The sequence below is a fragment of the Mustela erminea genome, chromosome 6 (assembly GCF_009829155.1).
Source record: "Mustela erminea isolate mMusErm1 chromosome 6, mMusErm1.Pri, whole genome shotgun sequence".
NCBI lineage: Eukaryota > Metazoa > Chordata > Mammalia > Carnivora > Mustelidae > Mustela > Mustela erminea.
Genome location: NC_045619.1, coordinates 45,588,513 through 45,610,023, shown reverse-complemented (window position 1 = coordinate 45,610,023; position 21,511 = coordinate 45,588,513). Strand labels below are relative to the sequence as shown.

General features: G+C 35.8%; 1 protein-coding gene across 2 annotated transcripts in view; it reads left to right on the top strand.

Moving 5' to 3' along the window:
* TBC1D15 (TBC1 domain family member 15) overlaps positions 1 to 21,511 on the top strand; it is a 73,567-nt gene that overhangs the window by 39,780 nt on the left and 12,276 nt on the right. Inside the window, exons 6-12 of one of the 2 annotated variants that reach the window (XM_032347014.1) lie at positions 5,115 to 5,217; positions 6,176 to 6,226; positions 6,529 to 6,726; positions 7,777 to 7,905; positions 8,461 to 8,564; positions 9,798 to 9,892; positions 17,832 to 17,948. In XM_032347014.1, coding sequence (XP_032202905.1) covers positions 5,115 to 5,217; positions 6,176 to 6,226; positions 6,529 to 6,726; positions 7,777 to 7,905; positions 8,461 to 8,564; positions 9,798 to 9,892; positions 17,832 to 17,948 — 797 coding nt within the window. The remainder of the gene's footprint in view (positions 1 to 5,114; positions 5,218 to 6,175; positions 6,227 to 6,528; positions 6,727 to 7,776; positions 7,906 to 8,460; positions 8,565 to 9,797; positions 9,893 to 17,831; positions 17,949 to 21,511) is intronic. The other variant, XM_032347015.1, reaches the window with a different exon arrangement.

Genomic DNA, 21,511 nt, shown 5'->3' with positions numbered 1-21,511 from the left:
AGGAAGAAGAATAGTGCCAGAAAACCTTGGTTTCTGCAGCCTGACTGGGGTGCCAAGCAGTCTAAGCCAGGGTCACCCTTCTTGTCTTCTTTTCAATTCAGAACCAACAGAGAGAGTCAGACCATATTCTCATTTGTCTCTGGTTAACTTAGATTGCATAATGCGTTTGCATTTGTGACCGTCTTCTCTTCCTAATACTGCCCTAACGAATTAAGGGCCTTAGCATACAGATTAATGAAGTCACGAAGTCCTAGGGATGTGCAGCCTTATAAGAGAGAGAATGAGGCTGGGCCAGCTGTGCACACATAGTTCCTTCTTTCATTCTCATCAGCTGGATCAGGGAGTGCAAAATAGGCTAGCTTCTTGAGACCTGTTATTTCTCAAATGGTTCTTTTATCTCCTGGGAAAAACATGTTGTCCTTTTTATTCATGTTTGTTAGTGTTCTTTGATTTATCACCATTTAAAACATGATACTTGGGTAAAGAATGAATCATAAATTTATGTTAACCTTTCTGGAACCAAGTTGGTTGCTAGGATATGAATGAAGGTTGTGATATGAAGGTTCCATTAAAATTATTTTATATATTGGGCTATTTTTACGTTAATGTATAAGCAGTAGGATATTTCCTAAAAAGCCAGATTGGTTGTAACACCATTTATAAGATTAGGTTATAAACCTCATTTATTCCCTTTGGATTATATGGATAAAATGAGTAAGAATATATATATATATAGTTTTGTTGTGAATATTCTGTACTTTTTAATTTTATCATCTTTTTTGATTGATAATAGCCTTTGCAGTGATATTTTTATTTCTTTAGTTTTCCATATTGGTCATTCTCAGTAGCAATGGAAAATAGTTAACCACTACGTCTCAGCACACAAAATATTCTTTAACTGTTATCATTCCTGAATTTATTCTGAGGTCTTTGAGAGAGGCTCACTCCAGAGTCTGGGAAATACTTCTCAGTTTTCAGTGGATATATTTCTATAGTTGTGATATTAGACAATGGTTTTCTTTAAGCTCTTTAGTAAGCTCTAATAGAATTATTGATGTTAACATCATTAAAAGTTCTGTCTTGGGCGCCTGGGTGGCTCAGTGGGTTAAGCCGCTGCCTTCGGCTCAGGTCACGATCTCAGGGTCCTGGGATCGAGGCCCGCATCGGGCTCTCTGCTCAGCAGGGAGCCTGCTTCTCTCTCTCTCTGCTTGCCTCTCTCTCTACTTGTGATCTCTCTCTGTCAAATAAATAAATAAAATCTTAAAAAAAAAAAAAAAAAAAAAAAAAAGTTCTGTCTTGCTGCTGCGATGAGTTTGAAAGTCTTGAATAATGTCATAAGATATCAACTTCCAGAATCCGTTATATTTCCAGAATATGTACATATAAATCCATAATATTTGTGATCTTTCCAAATTAAATCAGTGTGATACCCTGGCAGGTGGAAACATAACAATATTCTGGAATACCACCCCTCCTTTTGATGAGCTGTGCAATTGCCTAGCAATATACAGCTTGTTCTTTGACTCATGTACTTTTTTTTTTTTTTAAGATTTTATTTATTTATTTGACAGAGAGCGATCACAAGTAGGCAGAGAGGCAAGCAGAGAGAGAGGAAGGGAAGCAGGCTCCCTGCTGAACAGGGAACCGGATGCGGAGCTCGATCCCAGGACCCTGAGACTATGACCCGAGCTGAAGGCAGAGGCCTAACCCACTGAGCCACCCTGGCGCCCCGACTCATGTACTTTTTAAAAATGTTTTTGTTGACTTCCTAAGCTAAGGGCAACTAAGTCTTAAATTTCTTATATCTTTTTCTCCTAGAGCTTTCCCAGCCCCTCATTAAAGAGCATTGGGTATAAAAAGTGAAATACTTTCTTTTTATTAATTTTTAATTTTTAAAAAAATTTTCCTTTTATTTATTTGAGAGGTAGCACGAGCAGGGGGAGGGGCAGAAGGAAAAGGAGGAGAAGGACAAGCAGATTCCCTGCTGAGTGCAGAGCCCAATGCGGGGCTTGATCCCAGGATCCCAAGATCATGACCTGAGCCGAAGTTGGACACTTAATCAGATGAGCCACCCAGGCATCCCTAAATACTTTCTTCTTAAAAGAGTATCTGTGAGAAGATGTAGTATATATACATATACAATGGAATACTATGCAGCCATCAAAAGAAATGAAATCTTGACATTTGCAACAATGTGGATAGAACTAGAGGGTATTATGCTGAGCGAAATAAGTCAAACAGAGAAAGATAATTATAAGATTCCCTAATATGAGAAATTTGAGAGGCAAAGTGGGGAGTTTGGGGAGTAGGGAAGGAAAAAATGAAACAAGATGGGATTGAGAGGGAGACAAATCATAGGAGACCCTTTTTTTTTTTGTAGGATCTTTATTTATTTATTTGAGAGAGAAACAGTGAGAGAGAGCATGAGCGAGAAGAAGGTCAGAGAGAGAAGCAGACTCCCCGTGGAGCTGGGAGCCTGATGCGGGACTCGATCCTGGGACTCCGGGATCATGACCTGAGCCGAAGGCAATTGTCCAACCAACTGAGCCACCCAGGCGTCCCAGAGACTCTTAATTTCACAAAACAAACTGAAGGTTACTGGTGTCGGGGGGAGTAGGTTGGGTTATGTACACTGGGGAGGATATGTGCTATGGTGAGTGCTGTGAAGTGTGTAAGCCTGACGATTCACAGACCTGTACCCCTGGGGCTAATAATACATTATATGTTAATTTAAAAAAAAAAAAAAAACTAAAAAGCAACACATGGAATGGGAGAAGATATTTGCAAATGACAGATCAGATAAAGGGCCAGTATTCAAGATCCATAAAGAATGTATTAAATTCAACATCCAAAAAACAAATAATCCAGTCAAAAAATGGAGAGGAGACATGAACAAACATTTCTCCAAAGAAGACATACAAATGGCCAACAGACATATGAAAAAAATGCTGAACATCATTCAGCATCAGGGAAATAAAAATCAAAACAGTGAAATGTATGGAACTGTTGAAATACTATCTTGTGGGGGCACCTGGGTGGCTCAGTGGGTTAAAGTTCTCCCTTCAGCTTAGGTCATGATCCCAGCATCCTGGAATCTAGCCCCGCATCTGGCTCTCTGCTCAGCAGGAAGCCTGCTTCCCTTTGTCTCTCTTTCTGCGTACCTCTCTGCCTGCTTGTGATCTCTGTCTGTCAAATAAATAAATAAAATCTTAAAAAAAAAAAAAAGGAAATACTATCTTGTACACTTGAAACTAATATAACACTGTTAACCAGATGGAAGAAGACATCCAGATGGCCAACAGACACATGAAAACTTTTATTAAAAAAAAAAAAGTATCTGTGGTTGCTTCTTTCCATCACTAGTTTGTTTAATGAGTACGGTTTTAAATCTGGAGCCATAATAACTATCTGAGCCCAGATTGCTGAAGGTTGCATATTTGTTCCCTTCCTTTTTTTTTTTTTTCCTTTCCTTTCCTTTTCTTCTTTCTTTCTTTCTAAAGATTTTATTTATTTCACAGAGAGAGAGTACAAGCAGGGGGAGTGGCAGGGAGAGAGAGAAGCAGGCTCCCACAGAGCAGGAAGCCTGATGTGGGGCTCGATCCCAGGACCCTGGGATCATGACCTGAGCTAAAGGCAGGTGCTTAACTGACTGAGCCACCCAGGCATCCCATTTGTTCCCCTTCTCTATGCATAGCCAGTGTTTTGACTTTGATGACCAATTTTTATTTGGATTTTAAATAAATAATTTGACTTAATTTATTAAAATAATAACCATAGTGCCAGCTGTACTGTGCTAGGAAAATGTATCTTGCTATATTAGTTACTTTTTCTGGTGCTATATTTAAAGGATTTATTAAAAAATGCCTTGTGGAAGGGGTGGGAGGTTGGGGTACCAGGTGGTGGGTATTATAGAGGGCACGGATTGCATGGAGCACGGGGTGTGGTGCAAAAATAATGAATACTGTTATGCTGGAAATAAAAAAAAAAAATGCCTTGTGGAACTATATAAGTCTTCATATTGAGCACAACCCCAGTATTCAGTGTTCAGAAAAATGACATTTGATGAAAATTGAACATTTTAAAAGTCATTATTTTTTTCTTACCTCAAATGACTCAACCTCATCTCCTTTTAAAAAGCCAAGGGGCTTATTAAGCTACCGTTGTCTCTGAAGATCAAGCGTTGTTCTGAATGTGTAAGAGTAAGATCCTGCTTTGGAGTTCATATCCCCTCCAGCATTGCTGTTGCTTCCTCTTATGCTAGAATTGAGAAGAGATAACTGTTATTAAAGTTCTTATCTCAAACATTTATAATAAACTAGAAGTAGATAGCCACAACATAACACATTTAAGCTCTATTTTAAACACAGAAAAGTTGTGTGAACTTACTAAGTTATAAAACTTATTGAATAGAAAAAAGACTGGATAATTCATCTGATTACTTGAAATTCAGTGTCTATTTAGAAAACATTTATTCTGCAGTTATTAAGAAATGTGAAGAAAAACTTGCTTCTAGAGCTTAATAAGCAAGAAATAAAAACATAGTTACCTTAACAGCATTTATAATTTATAACCTTGTTAAATATGTTCGTGTGTGTGTGTTTATAATTATGGTTAGCATAATTATTATAAAGATCATTATCTTTAAAAAAATATCTGTTTTATCTTGTGGTTTTAAAATATGTTATATTGCAGTACTATCAAGCTGTGGAATGAGGTTGGAAACCCTTTCAAAATAGGACATTAAAGTGTGCTTTAACTTTCTTTAATTTTTACGATAATAAAGACATAATGATTGTAAGGTTTCCTACTATAAGTATAAACAAAAACTTGGGTTCATTACAATTTAGTCCTCTTGGCTTTACCCAGAATAAAATTACACTTCAACTCTTTTATATTTGTTAATTTAATATTTCATGTTTCATGTAGTTTTAGAGCCTCTTTAAGGTAGTTACTAAGTACTTGCTAATATTGTATTAATGGGAAACAGTTCCAGAATTGGACATTTGAGTTTTGGGATTTTTGTTGTTAAGGAAAAGTAACTAGGCATTAATAATTCTTCAGGTAGTAATTAATGCAGTGCTAGTATTTTCTACAGATCCGTTCTTTTATTACAGATCTCCACAGGATAAAAGAACACTTCTTGTGAATTGTCAGAGTAAAAGTCTTTCACAGTCTTTTGAAAATCTTCTTGATGAACCTGCATATGGTTTGATACAAGTATGTTTCTTAATCTGTTTTGTATTTATCTGTTAATCTGACATTTCATATACCTCCTACCTCTCACTTTCTTGTTTATACTTCGTTGTTTATACAGAACAACTATGTGTAACATTTATGGAAATATTCTCTAATTTTTATAGAAATAATACGCTTCATATTATTTACAAGACTCAGGAACTTCCTTGGTTCTTAGTTACGCTTAAGGCAATTTCCCTCCTTATTGTAATACTGAAATTGGACATTAGTAGATTTTTATTATCATAGCTTTTACTGACTAGGTGCACTGTCACTTGGTAAGCCAGTTTGAATTCATTAATGATAAACTTGGTAAAAAATATGGTTTGAATTTTTATTTTCAAATTTAAATAGGTTCATTTGGGGTAATGATAAACTAATTCCCCCTTAAGTATTTGAGTATATTCTTACATTTGGCTAAAAATATGCACTTAACACAGAGAGAAGTAAAGTTAATTTGTTTTTCACTCAAATTTTTATGTAAACTAATGAAATGGTTGTTTATTTATTCACTCAACAATGAGTGCTTACTCTGTCCCAGGTATCTTCTTGCTTCTGAAGATAACAGGATAAAAGGGGAACTTCTGAGGAAGGAGAACAAGATAGATAAACACTGATTAAAGTAAAAAATTAGGGAACAGTTTTTGTTGTGAAAATAATCATTAGAAGACCTTTAAAAAGTAGCTGTTTTTGATAAATATGAATAAATAGGCAGTTTGGGATTTAGAAGGAACCCTAGCAACAGAAAAATCTTTTGCTGTTTTCCGGGGCAGCACTGTCCAGAGCAGATTACACTCATTGGCATGATTTATTAATCATATCATTAGATTAAAATGTCAGCTAATATTTAAATATTGTGAACTTTAAAACTTAGCTGTTGATTATTTTCTGGTGGACTAGTGTGGTTCTGCACACTTTAAGAAATACTTTTTTTGTAAAGGCAGGACTACTAGACAGAAGAAAGCTGTTGTGGGCCATTCATCAATGGAAAGTAAGCACTGCATATTTGTGATGTATGCAGATTGAATAAAGCCTGCAAATCATTTGTTCATCTGCAATTCGATCAGTAGCATTACCTTGCTGTGTAATACTCTGTTTTAACCAAATGAGAAGATTGGCTTAGAAAATATAAATTCTTCCCAGAAAAAAAAAATTTTTTAAAATAATCCTAGAACGCTCTGTTTTAGTTCTGATTTCCCCCCTTTTAAAAAATGTGGCCTTTTTGCCTACTGTAAGATATTTTTATTCTTCATTTGAATTAATGGTGCTAATATTTTTCTTCTTACTACATAGAAAATTAAAAAGGATCCTTATACAGCAACTATGGTAGGATTTTCCAAAGTCACAAACTACATTTTTGATAGTTTGAGAGGCAGTGATCCCTCTACACATCAACGACCGCCTTCAGAAATGGCAGATTTTCTTAGTGATGCTATTCCAGGTTTAAAGATAAATCAACAAGAAGAACCAGGATTTGAAGTCATCACGAGAGTGAGTGAAGATTTTTATTAATATATTATTATAACTCTTAGATTTTTAACAGGAGATTTTAAACATGTACTGAATGTGATAAGAATAGAAAACTCAATTTTGGTTATATCTGCCTCTTATAATCCTTATAACTTTTTTGCTAACTGATATATCTAACACCTAACACTTGTTCTGCCACCAAATTCTTGGGTTGTTCATCGATTACTGCTTATACTTTCTGTTTGTTAAGTTGGATCTCTTTTCTTTGATTACTTTTTGATAATAGTGAGCAGATTGTTTCATTGAGTGCATAGCAGTGAGTGAATAGTGAGCATTACATATTGTTCCTAGTTCTGTTCCTAATTTATGTTTTCTCAGTAGGGATCAGCAACAGATAGAACTCTATTCTAGGGCTTTTATGCTCAGGTGAATCTTTTCTTTTTTTAAGTAAGATGGATCTTGGCCCTGAATTATGGCAAACCTTTATATGCTCAACAAAACTTTTGTATTTGCTACAACTCTAGGCTCTACATAGTTAGAACATTATAAATATCTAAATTGTAATATTTAAAGGCTTATCTTGCAAATGGCATTTTAAATTACCAACATCTGTTAATTGAATTAAAAAAACTGTAGAAAATACCAAGTGGAGCTAATGGACCATAACTCAGTTCTGAGAGCTACAAATTTTAGTTTGGAAGAAAAGCTAATTTTAGAATATTAAGAGTGGAATAATACTGTCTTTTTAAATAATACAGCATAGCATTTAATTTGAAGGGTCTCTTATGGAATTTACATGTTGAATGTTTTGTACTTAAATAATTAAAACTCAAAATAGCAAATGTATTCTGGTCTCTGAATTTATAACCCTGTTATTTGTATGTTTTGTAGGAAGGAAAATGTATGAGATGCTATTAAAGTTCTTAAACTAGACATTGGAAAATAAGGGAAGATACTAGAATGTTAGAACTTATGCCTGAGTAATAAATAGTATTTTAGTTATGGTTTCCATGTACCTTGATATAATTTCACTGTTTAAAACTGTACTCCTTATTGCTTATCTTCTATTAGATTGATTTGGGAGAACGACCTGTTGTTCAAAGGAGAGAGCCAGTATCACTGGAAGAATGGTCCCAGAACATTGATTCTGAAGGAAGAATTTTAAATGTAGATAATATGAAGCAGATGATATTCAGAGGAGTAAGTATCTTAATGAGGATATTTGAAACTGCTTATATTTAATTTTTCTTTTTTTATGGGAAGTGTGGAGGTAGTCAAGGAATGAACTCCCTTTTTCGGGAATGAACTCCTTTTTGATGAATGATGCCTTAAAATCCCTGTAGGACAGTGTGAGATCCTTGTGATGCCCCTTAAAGGTTGGGTGGGAGTTGAGAACAAGATACCATTAAATCTTAGGGAGGAAGAGTCTTCCTTACTTGAAGTTCTGTGGGTAAGACGAAGAAGGAATGTATACCCAGTGGTCATTGCCTTATCTAATAAGTATCGAATTTAGAAAGACTAATCAGTCCTGCTGCCTTCTGTATAATCTGTATACTCTGCAAAGCTTTCTGGCAGCTGCTTACATCTTCAGCGTCTAGAGATGAAAAACAGGTTAGTATTCACTGAAATGAGCTATTTTATTTGTAAAACGCTCTCTCAAATATTAGTCTCCCTATATATTTATATGCAAGTTTTATGAACTTAAAGTATTGCGTTCTTTTTTACAAATGTGCTTAATATGCATGTTTTCTTTAGGGACTGAGTCATGCGTTGAGAAAGCAAGCATGGAAATTTCTTTTGGGTTATTTTCCTTGGGACAGTACCAAGGAGGAAAGAATTCAATTACAAAAACAAAAAACGTAAGTAAGATCTTCTGTGTGTTGATCAAAGAAATTCAGATAACTCACCCATACAAATTAGTATAGAGCTTCTAGATGATTATTTTAAACAGATGAGGGTATGGGAAAATAATTTTATTTTCATCTATTTATTTGAAAAATCATGAGCTCTGTACTTACTCAATCTAGTCATTTCAAACACTCACTGCAGTTGTGTTGGTGAATACATGGAAAGATGGTAAAAAAATTCCATTTCCCTTGTGAAAACATTTTTGCATACTTGAAAAATAATTAGATAGGGATTTTTAAATGTCATTCATACTTATTTTTATAATTTATTATGAAATTATAAAAATGTTCCATAAGAAGTATGTTTACTATTTAGGTTAATTAGCTTTAAATTATTTTCCTGGTACTCTTGTAGCATAAACTAGTCTTTCGGGTTTTTTTTTGAAGACTTTTCTATTTTTACGTAATTCCTCAGACTTGAAACTTGGACAAACTTCCCAGGTTTTAATTCCCAGTTCATTAGTCTAGCCTATGATTTAAAGCACACCCTGAATCATTATGTGCATATTTAAACTTTCAGACAATCCTTTCTCTTTCAGCACATTTGCCAGTTCTTTTTTATTTTATTTATATGAGAGAAAGAGAGTGAGAGAGAGAGAGAGAGAGCACCGACCAGGGCGGGGAGACAGAGGGAGAAGCAGACTCTCCACTGAGCAGGGAGCTGGCCTCGATCCCAGGACCCTGGGACCGTGATCTGAGCTGAAGGCAGACACTTAATTGACTGAGCCACCCAGTTGCCCCAATTGCCAGTTCTAAGACATTTCATATTAACAAGCTTGTGAATAAACTGGCTAGAAAATGGAAATCTTATGGCATATTAAAAACCCCCAGCAATTTGTAGATTTGTATTTGTAATTATTCAGAAACTTTAGTCATTAAAATAGTTAATAACTAGAATAATTTTAGGAATCATTTTAAGGACTGAGGTAAATGTTTTCTTAAAATCATATCCAAATAAATTATTCTGGTAGTTTAAGCAAAGTTTATAGTATGTATAAGGTTATTTAATTTTTCCTTTGTTTTCACATACATATTGTAACTTTAAACATTTTACTATCATATTTATAACCTCACAGCTCACTAGCATCATAAATGCTTTGATACATTGTTAATAGGAAAACCCAGTCACAATTTTTAAAAATACCGTGTTCATAGCTTTTTTTGGTATAAAATTGTTTTCGGTAGTGATGAATACTTCAGGATGAAACTACAGTGGAAATCTGTCAGCGAAGAACAAGAGAAGAGAAATTCGAGGTTAAGAGATTATAGAAGTCTTATCGGTAATTTTTTTATACTTTTGGAAATGCCTGAGGGGGGTTTATAATGAAGTCTTGTTAAGATTTAAGAAGTGAAGATATATGTGAGATAGGGCTCAAAAGAGATATTGCCATTGGAGAGTACATTAGAATGTGTGTTGGATGTTCTTGGTTGTTCATTTTCCAATAGGAATATGAAGTCGGTCAGTGTAAGTGCGGATATATTTCGTTTCCAGTTCCAAATGTGAATTTAAAAAAGGTTTATTTGCTTATGGAATTAATTTAATTAAAACATTATTATCTCTCTTATTACAGTAAGTTTGTGTTTATTGATTGAAAAATTAGGAACTATAGACCAGCAAAAAGAAGAAAATAAAGTTTAGTTTTGTTTCTGTCATCCAGAGATAACTATAGTTAATAGACATTGGTTTATATCCCTCCAAACCATCTCTAAATATACGCATATATTTCATTTTTTTAATAAATGACTTCAGATAACAAATTTTTGTTAGTGTTTGAGAATTGTATAACTATTATATGGGAGTAACTATTTAATAAGAAAGAGATGCTTGACAGAATTTTACATTGAAAGAATTAGACTTATTTCCAAAGAGTGAGTACTGGGTTACCTAGCTGTTATGATAAAAGCGAGGTTGGTATAAGTTATTTAGAGAATGCATATTTACTGCTGTACATGTCTCTAAGTTTTTGCCCATAATCTCCATTTTACAAAAGAAAACTGAACCATTGAAAGCATAAATGACTTGTTCAGGATCACATAGTGGCAGTACCCAATTTTAATACTCTTAACTATCTTGTTAGCTAGTAGCCTCTATATAGTTTTAGCATAACTTTGGATAGTAGTAGCGGAACTTATTTTTAAAATTCTGATAATTGCTTTTGGATTTATTTATAGCTTCATAAATAAAAATGGGGGATGTTTTTACCACCATGGTCAATACTACCTTCCCATGGAAGAAGAAAAATCTCTGAATTATGGTTAGAAAGTGCAACATAACCAGTTTGGTAGCTTTTTTTCCCTGTTTTTTAAAGATTTTACTTAGGGGTACCTGGATAGCTCAGTCATTAGGCATCTGCCTTTAGCTTAGGTCATGATCCCAGAGTCCTGTCGTTGAGCCCGTATCAGGCTTCCTGCTCAACGGGGAACCTGCTTCTCCCTCTCCCCCAACTTGTGTTCTCTCTCTCTTCCCTCTCTCACTCTTTCTTTGTCAAATAAATAAAATCTTTAAAAAAAAATTATTTATTATAAAGTTGGGGGGATGGGGGAGGAGGCAGAGGGAGAAGCAGACTCCCCACTGAGCAGGGAGCCCAATGATGAGCTCAGTCCCAGGACCCTGGGATCATGACCGGAGCTGAAGGTAGACACTTAACTGATTGAGCCACGCAGGCACACACACCCCCTTTTAAAAATGATTATTTTAGAGAGAATGTGAACAGGTGAGAGGAAGGGCAGGGGGAGAGAGAGAATCCTGAAGCAGATTCCCTGCTGAGCTCAGGGCCATTGTGGGGCTTTCCCAGGACGCTGAGATCATGACCTAAGCCAAAATCAAGAGTCAGCTGCTTAATTGACAGAGCCATCCAGGCACCCCAATTTGGTTTCATTTGTAGACATAAAGACAAATGATGAGTTTTTTTAAATTTAAATTCAATTAATTAACATACAGTATATTATTTTCAGAGGTAGAATTCAATGATTCGTCTGTCTTTATAACACCCAGTGCTCATTATATCACTTGCCCTCCTTAATGCCCATCAGCCAGTTACCCATCCCTCTGCGTCCCTCCCCTCCAGCAACCCTCAGTTTGTTTCCTGTGATTAAGAGTCTCTGATGGTTTGTCTCCCTTTCTGATGTCTTGTTTTTTTCCCCCTCCCAGTGAGATCTTTTTGGTGATAGTACTTTTGAATGTAAAGTTTTATTCGTGTAAGTAATCTCTACACCCAGTGTGAGGCTTGAACTCATAACCTTGAGATCAAGAGTTGGATGATCCTCTTACTGAGCCTTCCAAGTGCCCCAGTACTTTTGATTGTAAAATAACTTTATTTTTCTAAAAAATAAATTATACCAGAATAAACTGTGTCTTTCCTCGGGTTAAGGCAAAAGGTTGGGAGTCTTAAGGCATGGGGCTATATGAGGTTTTCAGTTGAAGTCTCCTGCTGTTTTCACTTTTAGTAGGGAAAATGGTAATGAACTGTTTTTTCCTGTTTGAACATAAAATATTTGAGCTGGAAGTGATCTTACAGATTAGTAATTCAATATTTTAAGCCTTTTCTTTTTCCTTTTTTAAAGTTTTAATTTATTTATTCATTTAAGTAATCTCTACACCCAGCAGGGGGCTCGAACTCATGACCCAGAGATCAAGAGTTGCATGCTTCTGCTGACTGTGAGCCAGCCAGGCACCCCTCAAGCCTTTTCTTCCCACATGTCATATCATCTTCCCTTCTTTATCAGGCCGCAGTGATAAAGGCTCTGATATTCTCTGTCTTGTGTCTTATTCTCACTTTTACAGGAACTTGGAAGAAAAATGTAGATGTTTTAAATCCCCATAGTATAATTTAAATTGGGCCATACTTTAGTCCAATTCTTTCATTTTTAGCAGATAACAAAAGCCCAGAAAAGGTTAGTAAATTGTCATCTGTGGAGTTAGTTTCATTGCCCAGACTCATTCATAATCAGGTCTAATTCCTAATTCAGTAGCCTTTCAACTGTACCATGCTTTTCTACCAGTAGAAGTGTATATAATAAGTTGGTTTTAAAGCATTCTTTTTCTAAAATGAAACAAGATGGGATCGGGAGGGAAACAAACTGTTTGAGACTCTTAACCTCACAAAACAAACTAAGGGTTGCTGGGGGAAGAGGCAGTATGGAGAGGGTGGTTAGGTTATGGACATAGGGAGGGTATGTGCTATGGTGAGTGCTGTGAAGTGTGTAAACCTGATGAGTCACAGACCTGTACCCCTGGGGCACATAATACATTATATATGTTAGTAAAAATAATAATAAAAAAAATTTTTAAAAAACTACTAGAGTAGTTTTTCTCAAAAGTATTTTTAAGGAAAGATTACCAAAAGCTTTTTTTTCCGTTTGTTTTCTTTGGTATAAATTTGCTTTATTAGAAAATACACAGGTAAACTGCAGATTTTGCGGTTAGTGCCAAGAAGGTGGATTTTACTTTGAGTGTGAAGAGAAACTATTGGAGCATTTTAAGCAAGACCATTTTATTTATATTTTAAAATCAGTATTTCTGCTGTATGGAAAGTGGGTTGAATCAAGGTAAGAATAGGAACAAGGAGACCAATTAAGTGGGAACAACTATAAGCAATAGGTGATAGTAATGGAGATGTAGAGAAATAAATGCATTCAGCTTATATTTTGGTGATAAAATTGATAAGACTTTCTGATGTATTGAATGTAGGATATGAAGAGGAAAGAGAGAATTTAGGATTGGACTATATTTCTCGACTTGAGAAATTGGGCATTTGGTGTTCCACTAATGGAGATGAGGAGATAGGGGTATGGTGAAATTGAATTAAGTGTTACTTACATATTGCTTAAGGTGAGACATAGAAATGTAAAGTCAAGTGGCTAGTTGAATAATCTGGAGTAATCTAGTTAGGAGATATAAATTTGGGTATTATCAGTATAAGTATCCATGGAAATAGATAATGTCACCTGGGGGAGAAAAAGAGGCAGATAAGAAGGCCTGGGAATCCTAGTCTTTATCCCTAACTTCGACTGTATGCTAGAATCACCAAGAATTTTTTGAAAATCACGTTCATTATTTTAAACATTAGTACATTGATTCAGTAAATATTTACTTACTGCCTCTTATGTGGCTTTTATATAGCTCTCCCCTAGGCTCTGGGGATTTATTAGTGAACAAAACAGATAAAATACTTACCTTCGAGGACCTTCTATTCTTGTGGGGAAGAACAGACAGTAAACAAGATAAGTAACATATGTGGTACGTTAGTGATAAGTGCTAAATAGAAAATGAGGCAGCCAAAATGGTTGGGAAGTTTATGTGTGATATTGCACTTTTAACTTGGGTGACCCGAGATTGCTTTTACTGAAAAGGTGTATTTGAGTAGAAACTTAAAGGGGGAAGGGTGAGATGCCAATATCTAAGTGAAGGGCATTCCAAGTAGAAAAGAACAACAGATGTTAGACTTATTTTTCACCCCAGGCTCTCTGCATGTTTGAAGTAAAGCAGAGAGGTAAATGTGGTTAGAGCAAGGTGGCATAGGATATAGAAACTAATGAGATCAGAGAAATAGTGGAGGAATAGGTACAAATCACAGAGGACCTTATAGTTCATTGTAAAGACTTGAGCTTTTCTTCTGAGTGTGGGGGGAAGCCGCTAGAGGATTTTCAGCAGGAGAGTGATAGGATCTGACTTTTGAACAAATCACTCTCTGGCTCTTGTCTGGAGAATACCTGGTGGGGGCAAGGGAGGAGATAAAAAGATCATGTGAGGCTATTCCTGTAATTCAGGCGAGAGATGATGATGGTTGCTTGATACGAAGGCCTAGCAATTGAGTGAATGAGATTTGAATAGAGACTTGAAGAAACAATATATGCCGTGCAACTCTCTGGACGAAGGGCATTCTGAACACAGGGGGACCACATGGTCTAGCCTTGTTTCTGCCTCAGGGCCTCCATATGTTTGAAGAAGAACAAGGAGGAGACTGGTGTGGCTAGAATTAGTTTGGCTTTGGGAGGGGTGGCATGGAGTGAGTAGTTGGGAGAGTTCAGTGTTGGTTTCTATACGTATTTTCAAAGTTTAATATGTGTGTGTCTGTGTGTGTAAATGTTGGGCAAGAAGAACAAAGAGTCAAGAGTGATCCCCCAGAATTTTTAAGGTGAGTAACTAGAGGAATGGAGGTTTGGGTTTTTTATTAAGACACAGAAAACTATGAGAGAAGCAAGTTTGGAAGGGCATATTTGGAACTTAGTTTTGGACATGTTTAAGTGTGAGAATGTCTCGTGGATGTTCCTATATTAATTTGTACAGTAGAAGGTAGATAGGGCTGAAATTCACTGGAGATAGAGATTTAGAGGTCTTAAACATTTAGATGGTGGGGGACTAGATGACATTGCCAAAGGAGTGATATATTTAAAAATGTAGGGGTCCAAGAACTGAGCACTGAGATACTTTAACTGATAAGTAGGAACATTTAGGAGAAATCTACAAAAGAGACTCAAAAGAGAGCCAGAGAAAAGAAGAAATTCTGAGAGTTTGTCCTGGAAATCAAGTGAAGAAAGTGAGGTTAAGTAAGGCTTTGATGAAGATAAGAGAAATAACAGTATGGTTAAAAGCTAGGTGAGAATGGACCAGGTAGGGAGAAAAACAAACGAGAGGGAGACAAGAATTAACTAGGGCATTATCTTTGGGTAGCCACTAGAGGGTGGATTTCATGCAGTAGAGGAGGGGTTGGACTTAACCACCATCCTGGAAGCTCCTTTAGAGTGATAGGAGAGGAGTCTGAATACAAATGCAGTTACGTGGTTAAAATAGCAGGATTCTGTGGATGTTCTCTTTGGATAACTTCCGTTTTCTCAGAAATAGGAAGTAAGGGCCTCATCTGACAGCTTGAGTTGGGAGGGGATAACATGTTGGAGGCTTGAGGACAAAGAAGATACGAAATAGTTATGTGAATGGGGACAAGGAATGGATGAATGAAATAAAGCATGTTGCCAGGCAGCATTAGGGGCCCACTTCAGATTAGTGATGGCGATTGTAAAATGGGGATGTTGATACGGTTGTGTTTTCTTCAGTCTTCTTTAGCTATATCAATTTAGAGGGACAGTTGGATTTAATGAGGGCTCTTTTTTTTTTTTTTTTTCTAAATTTAAGTACTAATTTTCTTTCTAGAAATAGTTTCTAGAAGTACTTTCTTTATAAAATATTTTTATATATCATTTTGATCCCTTTTTGTTTTCTGCCTGGCATGTCACTTCTAAATATACAAGAAGAAAGAAATGCAGATAGTTCACGAGGGTACAAATAATTTTTACCATGTTTAAGAACCCCTGTTAAGGCAGATACTCTGTATTGTCATGACTGTGTAAATTGTGCTTGAGTTAATAAAACATAAACTTATGTACCCATTTATCAACACTGATTTGAGAGCGAAACAATTTGATGTTTTTTATTTTTATTTTTTAAAGATCTTATTTGAGAAAGAGAATGAGTGGGGGGGAAGCACGGGGGGAGGGGGAGAAGCCAACTCCTCATTGAGCAGGGAGCCCGACACCAGCCTTATCCTAGGACCCTGAGATCATGACCTGAGCCAGAAGGCAGATGTTTAACTGACTGAGCCGCCCAGGTGCTGCCATTTTGATGTTTTTAAATGAAATTTTACATTCATTATGCTTTTTTTTGGTATTGCTTTTCTTTGAAAAATGTATCCACAATTCTATACATATGTACTTGCTTTTATTAAATCTAATATAGTGTATTTTGATAGAAAGCTATGATATTTGTCTCCTGTTTTCTTAAAATGCCCTTACAGAATCTAAACTCATGTCGGCTTCTATTGTTAGATTCTACTCTGTTGTAAAATACCTCCCTATTTCTTCACAAGTGTAGATTTACCCTGCTATCTGAAAGTAGAGTGTTCCTGTGAGAACTTTCATAAGTCTGAATGGCATAAAGCAGAGAAATAATTACTATTAACTTACATGGAAGATTTTTTAAGCATTCCCAGACCAAAAAAATAACCTCTTTTAGGCTCTTTGCTAACAGATACACAAAATCAATCAAGATACAGCACAGATGCCCACAGACACAGTTCAGAGCTGTGGTGGCATGATGCTGAGATGTTGAGTGTAGGTCCTGGGAAAGGAGTGTGGTGGGGCCACTCTTGCTACCCAGGGCAAGTGCTGCCTCAGTAACCAGTTTTATGCAAAACAAATCCTGAAAGTTTTTTTCACTTTTCGTTGTTTTTTCATAAAAGTAAAAATCTTTGAATTTCTTTTGGTTAGTGAAAACAGGTACTAATGTAGATCTTTTGTAAAAGTGAAGTGGTGTAATGCAGACTTTTGAAAAACAGCAGGAGTACCTATATTGAGAATGTTTTCTATTTATTCATTTTAAGGGGGTAGAGGGGAGGTCATAAAAGTCATATTATAATTTTTAAACAGAATTGATTATAGAGTAGTTAATTAAACACTGCGTTTCTGTAAATTATTTCTTCCTAATTTACTAAGGGATTCGTTTGGGGAATACCTTTTAGTTGTAAAGTCTTCCACAATAAGCTGCATTTAATAGTTATCAGTGTTTGTGAATTGAATTGTCAGTACAACTTGGGGATACACTCATGGTGATGTTTCCAAATCTGTTTTTAATGTCATGAAATCATTGCTAGCACAATGTGGGTTTTCATTTTCTCAAAATAAAAATAAATTGTTTAACTAATATGTAAACTGAATAATGTATATATGAGAAATAATTTGTCCTGAAGATGTTTGTGGAACTTGATAAAGAAGTTGATAATGAATGAAGCAAATATGAATGAAACAAATCTCTTTGACTATAGTTGATTGCATAGTAGCTTTTTAAATTACTATTTTCAAGTAACCCTGCCTATCACCTGCATCCATGACTGGCATTTTTATTGCTAACTAATATGAATTATTGGTGTTACTTTTAATTAATTAAAATTGTTTTCTGCTATTGAAAAATTTCTGTGTTTAGATAAGAATTGAGAAATATTTGAAAATATACCCATGAGGAAGTGGACTGATTTTTGGAAAATATTCTAGAATCTTACTTTATTGCATGTCTGAAATGGAATTTGATGAATTTTTTCATTAAGTAAAAGGTCAGCAAGAGAGTGAAATTTATAGCAAGAAAAATAATTTTGTTCTTATAAGATAATAAGCTTTATAAAAATCTGTTTTTTGAAAAGTTTTCAAATATATGATGATTTTCATCCGCAGAAAAAGATGTTAACAGAACAGATCGAACAAACAAGTTTTATGAAGGCCAAGATAATCCAGGGTTGATTTTGCTTCATGACATTTTGATGACCTACTGTATGTATGATTTTGATTTAGGTAAGTTCTCTTCTAATATTCTAATTTTAAAAGATTTATATATGCTTATTTTAGAATTTAAAGTTATGCCTGCTAGACATATGCAACAGCTCCGTGTGCTAGTTTCTAAAGGGATTGTTCTGTTGGTCTGGAAGGCAGTGAAGTTATGCCTGTTGGCATATGCAACAGCTCTGTGTGCTAGTTTCTAAAGGGATTGTTCTATTGGACTGGAAGGCAGTGATTCCCAGATTGTGCACGAAGAGCACTGAGTTTGCACAGCATACTTATGGGGCAATATGGGATATTTTAAATTTTTGAGGAGGATAGTGACATCTGTAAGGATACTGCTCTGAGTCCTCGCTGATGGTAGTTCAGAGTTTCAAAATTTGATTTCCACATTCCTTCTAATGAAGTTATAGTTTTGCAAAGCAGGGCTTTTGGCCTTGTTGTGTTAAGCAAGTATTGTGTGAAAATAGATGAAGGGCAGGAAATGAGGATGGTGGTATCCAGTTGGATTCCAAGATTTGAGAAGTATTACAGTGCCCAACAGGTGCTAAGTTCATAGGACATAAATAGTTATTAAGTTGTTTGGATCTAAATACTTAATAAATAGAAATGTTAGTTACTTCTTTGAACCTAGGTGTGCCTTGGAAAAAATTACTAAAACATTATGGCATCTGAAATGAGAAAGTTTGGTAAACTTTGTATGAAATGCTTTCCTCCCTTATGAAGGAAAATACTGGTGTGATGATACCTTTAAGGACAAGCCAGGCAGATAAAATTCTCCAGGCCATGTAGAACTTTACTCTGTTTTCTTGGTATGTGTGTTTCCTATGAAAATGGGTTAGCAAGATGGGCTGGTAGGGGTAGTAGCGGATTGTATGAGGAAGGGTTAAGGGGGAAGAAAATACAAGGAATTAATATTTTAAGGAGTACGAACTTGAGCTGTTTCTTTAAAAATCGACCTTTAGGTAAGTGTAAGTAATGGTAAAGTCTCTGAGTTATCTACCGTATGAGTGATTCCCAAGTGGAGAATAATGGAAGTAGATGTTTTCCAGATTTTTTTTAAAGATTTTATTTATTTATTTGACACATAGAGTACAAGCAAGCGGAGAAGCAGGCAGAGAGAGAGGAGGGGAAGCAGGCTCCCTGCTGAGCAGAGAGCCTGATGTGGGGCTCGATCTCAGGATCCTGGGATCATGACCTGCCAAAGGCAGAGGCTTTAACCCACTGAGCCACCCAGGCGCCCCTTCCAGATTATTTTAATAGAGCTTGATATAGCTTTTGGAGAAGGTAATTGGATATTTAGCATATTAAACCTAAATGAACCTTGAATTATGGTACATTTTCCTCACCTTATGTGAATTCCTCTTCTTTTATATGTTAGGGGAGGATGTAAACTCTTTTGTGGATCTTGAGGCATTAGCCTCTTTGGTGACAGTAAGTTGAAAATCACAGATTTCTCTCGATCTCTTTTTTTTTTTTTTTTAAGATTTTATTTATTTATTTGTCAGAGAGAGAGAGGGAGAGAGAGTGAGCACAGGCAGACAGAATGGCAGGCAGAGGCAGAGGGAGAAGCAGGCTCCCTGCTGAGCAAGGAGCTCGATGTGGGACTTGATCCCAGGACTCTGGGATCATGACCTGAGCCGAAGGCAGCCGCCTAACCAACTGAGCCACCCAGGCGTCCCCACAGATTTCTCTTTAAAACGTAAAATTTAACCAGTGCTATCTATCACACCTCGTATTGGATCATGGAAAACATATTGGTAGAGTGCTTTTCAGGTTAAAGTGTTGTCATACTTGGTTTTGACTCCTTACCAATAGCAGCCTTTTGAAGAAGTGGGGAAATAATCCCAATAATATGAGTCAGGCTTTATTGTTTGAGAGAGTGACTCAAGGTTGCAGAAGTAGTAAATATTGGACTGCGGGTAGAGACCCAGGTCTTTATTTCAGGCTGGCATTTTTACCTCTACTCATCTACCACGCTGACCCATTGCCATTTTACTATAGGGACTAGGATTGTTGTCTTAGGGAACAGGAGGCATTGTCTTATACTCTCAGGTGATAATTTTGAAATAGGAATTCGTGCGTTTTCTTAGGAGTTCCTGAATACTCAGTTTTTTCAGGGTGTAGTCCCAGACCAGCTAACTGGGTAGATTGCTGTCTTCATTTTTCGGTATCAATCCCTCATTCTTTCTAGTCAAATACTTAAGTTATCCGAAACATAGCCAAGGTTCCTGTTAAGAACTCTGGCTTTGTGAGGTGCCAAGGTAGTTTTCATAAAGCAGTGCACCAAATTTCTCATCTTTTACCGTGGCAAAGTAACCTTGACTGTAAATTTACACTCGTAGGTAATTCTATCATAGTGAGTTGTTTGGCTTCATAGACCAACTAAATGAGGTATAGGTGTATTTACACTGAATACAATCTCATTAATAGTGAGGAAGGAGACAGAAATTACCAAAAGCAGATGGAAGAACTCAAGGAAGAATAATTTTTAGTTAGTGCAAAGACATTACGCTTAGGATGTTTCTATGGGAGGTAATCTTTTTAAATGGTGTATGTACATAATGATGATCCTAAAAAACCACTAAAACATTAAATTTTAGTCAAAATACTGTATGTAAGAAGGCAGAGTGTCTAATTAAAAAAAAATGATTTCCAGCTCCTAAGATTACTATTTTTTATTTGATACTCTAAGGACTAAGCTTCAGTTAACCTGAAAATTAACCTATATGTGTGAAATTTTTCTTTTCAGTGGAAGAAAGTGTACACTAGGATGATAAGAAGTTCATTTCTCATACCTCCCTGCTGAAACAAATTTGCTCTGAAAATAATTTTAGGGAACTCCTTGAGAAATTGTAGTAGTGCTGGTTAAGATGTGCATCAGTCAGCACTGCTGCAGGATCTTAGTGTCACCGAATGCTAATTTAAACAGCTTTAATCTTTCTTTAATTAAAAGGAATTTGTACATTAATTCCACCCCCGCAACTCATGACATACCCCAAAGAACATAATGTGTAAAATAAAATAGATTAAAAGCAACTAGAGTATGAAGATTAATTTGACTACTTGCTTCAGCTAAGACTTGTATAAGAAATATGGTAGTGATCCCATATGAAAGCTGAAGACTTAAATGATTAAATTAGCTTCTTAGAAATTTTTATTCATTATAACTTTATAATAAAGCACTTTTATTCCCAGATGAAAGATGCTTTGTAAATCTTTTGAATAGCACACTTTGAAATACTTTTATTATAGAATGTATGCAGTCAGACCCAGTAAAGTAGTACTCCTTTGCACTCTGTTGAATTCAGATCATGTTTCTCTCATGCTTTAATTGGTTTAGGCTTTATATGTCTTTGCTTTCTCTGTGTCATTGCCATGTAGAAAAGTGCTGATAACAATTTAGTCTTCCTTCCAACGTATTTATTCTTTTTTTAAAGGGTTTTATTTATATATTTGAGAGAGAGAGAGTTATCACAGAGGGAGAGAGAAAAGCAGAGAAGGAACGTAGGGCTCCATCCCAGGACCCTGGGATCGTGACCTGAACCTAAGGCAGATTGCTCAACCAACTGAGCCTC